At 33.4% G+C, this 6,485-nt stretch overlaps 1 protein-coding gene across 2 annotated transcripts in view; it reads right to left on the bottom strand.

Annotated features, from left to right (window-relative positions):
- Positions 1 to 1,236: 1,236 nt before the first annotated feature.
- Agps (alkylglycerone phosphate synthase) overlaps positions 1,237 to 6,485 on the bottom strand; it is a 123,407-nt gene continuing 118,158 nt past the window's right edge. For both annotated transcript variants that reach the window (XM_047545094.1, XM_047545096.1), the window contains one exon: positions 1,237 to 5,134. In XM_047545094.1, coding sequence (XP_047401050.1) covers positions 5,013 to 5,134 — 122 coding nt within the window. In that variant the 3' untranslated portion in view covers positions 1,237 to 5,012. The remainder of the gene's footprint in view (positions 5,135 to 6,485) is intronic.

Raw genomic sequence — 6,485 nt, 5'->3', positions numbered from 1 at the left:
CATAAGATTTATCACGGTTCAGGAACAGAAATATTTATTATTCTGAAGGCACCATCACACAAAAGGACTGACACACAATGTAAGGAATAGGCCCCCCTACCCGCGGGCTCTGCTCCCAGGGAGCTGTGTAAGCAGACATCCAAAGGACAGAGTGAGTGTCTCAAGGCTGGGTGTATAGCCACACTTAAGGGCTACCAGGTTGGGACAGTAGGAATGAAAATTCCTGTTAAGTGATGAGATGATTGTGAGGGTACGGGTCCACCATACAATTAAATAAATATGCTAGATGAGCCAAACCAACATTGTGGAAAGGATTATCAGTGTTTCTATACACAACTACTTAATTCCTGACATGTTCTTAAAGAGGAATAGCCTTGAACTGATATATAACCTCTGTCTTTAAAAAGACTTATCCTCTTCCACTCATTTTAAATGGCTATTTCATGGGGGAACAAAAATCCCAAAAAGGCACTGTGAACAAGGGGGTACTATTTAAGTAGCTCAGTAAATAACTATTTATAGAAACTATACCAACATAAGCATGCCATGTTCTTTTTGAATATCCAATTAAGAGTTAAAACATTTCGTGTGGGGTGCTTAAAGCAGTCATGAAAAACACTGCCAACAATAAGGTGCCTTAAAAACATGTATACATGTTACTTAGAAATCTACAAGAAAACCAGATTTCTCTCTCTCTCTCTCTCTCTCTCAAGATGAGAAATTCAAAATATCTGAAAAATGTTACTAGCAATACTTAAAGTATTATTTTTCCTTTGTGAAAAAATATATAAAATAATATCCTTTAGGAACCTAAAAAAAATCTTTTCACAGACCTAAAGTTAACTAAATTCAGTGATGGTTCTTTGGCTTGAGTGTGATAGATATACATGGTCCTTACTCTCCTTTCTTAAGGAATTAGTTGCTGTGGTTAGAAAAGCAAGAGAAAGCACATTCTTTGAGGTTCTTCCAAGGTTTTAAAAGGAATGCTTTATAACTACAAAAGACGCAAGAATTTAACATTGATTTTTAAAATAGAGATTGATACAACCTAGCTATTGATATATTCAGTTAGTAATCCAAATAGATTTAGTCATAGGCTGTACTTATTAGGTTACATCAATAAAATAACAAAAATTAATTTCCTATTTTTGAATCAGTGGAAATATTAAGATGATAAACTAAAGAGGAAAGAAAAACCCATATGCAAACAGAATAACACCTTCACACTCCCTTTGAGAAAAAAAAAAATCTTAGACCCAAGTCCAGTTTATTAATAATGTTTCTATAATCTCTTGACATTATACAAGCAGTTTTTACAGTTAAATTTCACACTGAAGACAAACACTATTTGGCTTAGGGAACAGAAGGCTGAGTAACTTACATCCTTCATATCAGACACTATATTTCAACAGTTTCAGTAAACCTTTTACACTTTCTGGATTTCAGCATCAATGTGTAAGTTCAGTTTTTTTTTTTTTCCTTTCCTTTCCTTTTCAGTAAAGTGAAATTAGTAAGAATTAAATGAATATGCTGACATATGGCTCATCTGGGAACATGAAGCCTTGGGCAAAGCCAAGTTTCCACAACTCAAAGCCAAAGGTGTAACAGTGAATTCTTCAGTCCTAAACTGGTACTTGTAATACTTTCTGCTTTTTTCCTACCATGAGAGCTAAGCCCTAATTAAAATCAAAGTTGCTAAGTGGCAAACAAAAAATACTAAAAATGTCCTTTACTCTTATCTCAGTTTCTTAAAATGTAGATATGCTTTCCACAGCATTCCATTTGGCTGCCTCAAGCACCATCACATGCACTTTGTGAATCAATCCATACTAAATAACTGTGTTCTAATATTGATATGGAATAGAAGCTCAACCAAACCCAGCCCATTTGAAGACTTGAGGGAACACACTGTGGCTTAGGACTTCAGAGCTTCTCTGATTTGACTGCAGTTAAGAAGTAGCTCTGAAAAAATATGACAAGAGAAAATCTCTGGGGCCAACATGCAGAAAGGCATTTTAAAAAATGCAAGCTAGGACTTAGTTACTAAAACAATATTCTTTAAAAAAAAAAAAAAAAAGGTTTCCTTGCAACCATCTGCATCTGGTATATTATGCACACTGATGGCAGCTCATCCTTTATTGCGCTTTTGTTTTCCAAATCAACACAGTTATGCCAACTAGATGGCTTCCAGCTTCACAAATAACTTTAGAGTAATAGTCCTATAATATGCAAGCACTTTTAGGAAGAAAACTCCCAATTACTCAAAAGCAGAAGAATGTAATCCTCTTTTCTGTGGTAAATACTGGGCACAATTGACACGTGACTTCCACAATTCTTACCAAACTAAAAAAGCTCAAATTACTTAGCATAAGACTAATTCCACTTTTACACTACTATAAATGGCACCAAACATTAAGGCAACAGTTTCTCTAAGGGTCAATAATGCCTGTTCATATTAGGTCTTTTCAGTTTCATTTCTCCCTAGCAGCAAGTTCCCATTACCATTGAAAACCTAACCAAGTGAGATATCATCAAGATGTAAGCAAAATATTACAAACATGACTAGCTTAAGAAAGTCAGTGTTACCCAGTTAGAAAATCATATAGGGTATGGGTTTTCAGAATTTTAAATAAACTTGTTCAGAATGAATTAAGAAGCCTCACATAGACAATGTTCTCCAGGTTTTAACTATTTATGAAGCCATTTTCAGATACTTCAAGAACAAAAGATGTGGTTTAAGTGCTTTTGTGCATATTCATGAACTCAGTCCTCCGCAGATACTAAGTCTGTACTCAGGCACCTCCCAGATGTGGGTGTGTCAAAGTTGGGGAAAGGCTTTCTGATATACTGAATCAGAGTGAAAAGGTACAGATGAACATTCTTGTGTTTCAAAATGATTCCTGTAGAAATGATTCCAACTACAAAATATAGTCACCATTATAAAATTAAGTTTGGGAAATCCTGCATGCAAGGAAAAAGAAAAACAAAGACATAAATCACTAATTTCCATAAGGTTCATGTAGAATAGTGAACACAACAATTCCAGGTGTTACCTTTATAGATTCCTAATATCTAATACAGATTTGTGAGGCTGTTGAAACCTGAACTCCCTGGGAAAGAATATTATAACAATCACATGCAAAGGAATGGATCTGCTTATCAATCTGTTTTATTTTTAAAAATTGCTCAGAAACACGTATACACTTTCGGTGAGATATTAGTACCTTGCTAAATTTTACATTTTGATTACCAATTAGAGAAATCATCTTCATGAATAGATGCATTTTATAAAGTTGAGAATGTTATCATTCTAGAGGCAATTTCCTCATCAAGTGTCCAACTATTTCAAATCATAAAGGGTTTTAAGCATCCATCTGCTGGAAATTTTATAATTAAAAATAAATCACCAATGAAGAGAGGCAGCTTCTAAAAATACAGTTTTAGTTTTTGTAGTTACACTAGTACTTAATTTTGATTTGTTTATAGTTTTAAGTTCATTAGTTTGAGGCCAATTTAATAGTTAAAAATTATTTTGAAGTCTTAAAAATACATTTGTCAATTTTAAATTTTCACTTTTCTGGTTAAGGCTACTTCAGATAAAAAAGATATTAAACTGCCCAAAAATAGTTTTGGAGTTGTTGCTACAGAGTGTGTCCTTTTAAAGGATTGTGTGCATTTTGACTTATATTATCTGATTAAACATTAGTTTTAAAAAATTATCAAAAGTTAGGTATTGCAGTAAGAAAAGAATCCATCTTAAAATGTGAAACATGAACCTTGACAGACAGTGATTTAAAGTAATCATTTCACTCATTTTAAAAGCCAGGTTTAAATGTAAAAATGTTTGCTAAATGTGATTAATGCTCTCTTTATTACTTAAGAAATAGGATATTTCAAACTTTTGATTATGGTATATGCATTAATACATTTTTTTTAATTTAGGTTAAACCAGTAATTCAAAAAAGGCATTAAACCATTATTAAGAACTGATTTGAAACTTATTTTCACATGAAAATTTACCATGCTATTTGGGTTAATTAAAAAAAAATTAAAGATTTTTGTCACTGAACTTGTTGAGGCTTTCAAATCGAATAGCTAAATCACAACTGTTTCTTTAGCCAAAGAATTCCTTGAGCTGGAGACATCAGGGTCAGAGTCTTCCTTCGGTTCCTGTTGCAGCTTCTGTAGCTCAGCAACAAGCATGGGACAGGAGAAACACTGGGACTCTAGGCTGGATAAAGGCATTCATATTTCATAGTAAACCTGTCCTTCACAGGAATAAGTGAGGGATAAGTCAGCTTTTCTTACAAAACATACTATGAATAATCTTAGTGATACAAATACAAACTCATACCTCAGCAGAAAGAAAAACATCAAGAACAAAAAATGTGTCCCCTCACAAATTAATTCATATACTGATGATTACAACTGTATACTAATTTCAAAGAAAACTGTAGGCCAAGCACCTTATGGAATTGAAGGCCTCCTAGTTACAGGTTGCCTATATTCTTTCCTCCCTTAATGGCCTATCACAGTAGAATAAGCTCTTAGCAAACATACAAACTGTAGCAAACATACAAACTGTATCACTCCTCAGTGGACTCTTTTCCTAAATATTTGCTTCCCAGAAATGTTCTTTTTTTAAAAAAGGTCAAAGAACAATAAATGATACCAAAAGCTGCCTTTGTTCCTCAAGAGGAAGCGTTAATATAAAACAGCAGGCAGTATCTTCCTTTGAAATATCTGGTAGCCTTGTGGTGCTTGACTAAAATTTGAAATGATAACCAATTGGCTGTAAACTGATATACCTACACTGAGAGAGATTTAAGAACACCATCTGTCAATCCATAGATGTGGAAACAAAACAAAACTACAGAATGAAAGCAAACTTATGTTAAACCAACAAACGAATGTAGCCAAAATGTCCATAATATATTTGATTACTGGTATAACCATATGTTGAAGACTTTTTTTAAAAAAAAGTGACATTTTCCATAATGATACTAATGGATTTATAAAAGGTTTCTATTTCCAAAGATGTTAGTGGGGTCCACATATTCCTTGACAGACTTCAGCATTCCAAAGCCGACATCGGAGATACTTTCCTTTAGCCACTGCTTCCGCAACTTGCCCACTGGAAAAACAAAATCAAAAATGCTTCAATATACACTATGATGCTGGGAACCAATCAATCTTGTGACCACGAGTGAACAAACACTGTTTGATAAATGCTTTTATTCAAAAATGAGAAATGTTTTGCTTTATTTGATTTATTGAGCCCACCAGACTATCAAGCTCATTAAGCTCAATGCATTCCCAGGGGAAGTCTGTGCTCCACAGTGTCTCCTTTCTCTGTAAACTATGAAATGGAGATTGAAGGAAGCTTGGACTGAGATTACAGCCCATTTTATAAATACAAAAGAGGAGAAAAATATGCTTTTCAAAAGAACCCAACCCATCTTAACTACTAAAACATACCAAAGTTTCAGAGAAAAATAAAGTTAACTAAAGAAAAACATCACACTGAGATGAATTAGTTGGCAATGCTTTCCAAAAGCAACAGTATAGATCCTTAAAATATTTTAAGGAGTACAAAGACTTTTCCAAAAAAATCTAAATCTTTAACAGTCTTATGGGGCAAAAAAATCTAGCTGTGAAACTTTCTGTTTATATTTTCTTGTCACATGTTTTTAAATAAATTTGCATGTTCCCAAATAATGGTTACTTTCTTCCTATTGTTTTTTCAATTAAGAAATATTTTTGGCACTGAAAAGAATCAGATGCCTAATCCATCTTCAACTTAATCTTTAGCTTTTATAAATTTTATCATGTTCCCCTTCTTTGTGTCTAAGTCTTACTAATTTAGAGAATGAAGTAACATAATGATTAATACCATAAGTTATATTTTAAAAGGCACTCAATGAAAAACATAACTTTACTAAGTATAACTTTTGTAAGAAAGGATATATAAAAGAATTCTAAATTGTCAACTTAATTTGGCTCTGAAAAGCAAAGCAATATGCTGACTTATATGTAGCAAAATAAGTCTTTTAACTTATGGTTATGATTATTTGCAGTTAGTATTTCTCAAACACAAGCATTACTGTTATAAATGAATTCAAATGGTCATTTTCCACAAATGTTCATTACGATCCAAAGTCATCAACAGTGATTTGTTGACCAACTGAAATGAGAAACCTTCTCTCATTAAACTATTCAGCCTGTCACTCTAAAACACACTCCCATTTATCAGGCTGCAGCAATACATCATAGCATCTGCCTTTTGGAAACCTTAAATACCATCTCAGCTCGACTCAAACCATCTTCTGTGTCCAGTTCTCCAGGAAGCCATCAAATTGTCATCAAAATAATAAATAGCATGATTCTGCCTGGCTTTTGGAAATAAGAAAGTATTACCGGTGTTAAGAAAGGGGGAAATGAGGTTCAGCAGGGGGAAAAAAGCCCCAAAATTCAAAATAAAACCT

The sequence above is a fragment of the Sciurus carolinensis genome, chromosome 3 (assembly GCF_902686445.1).
Source record: "Sciurus carolinensis chromosome 3, mSciCar1.2, whole genome shotgun sequence".
Lineage (NCBI taxonomy): Eukaryota > Metazoa > Chordata > Mammalia > Rodentia > Sciuridae > Sciurus > Sciurus carolinensis.
The sequence above is the reverse complement of the archived record's forward strand: the minus strand, read 5'-3'. Positions and strand labels throughout refer to the sequence as shown.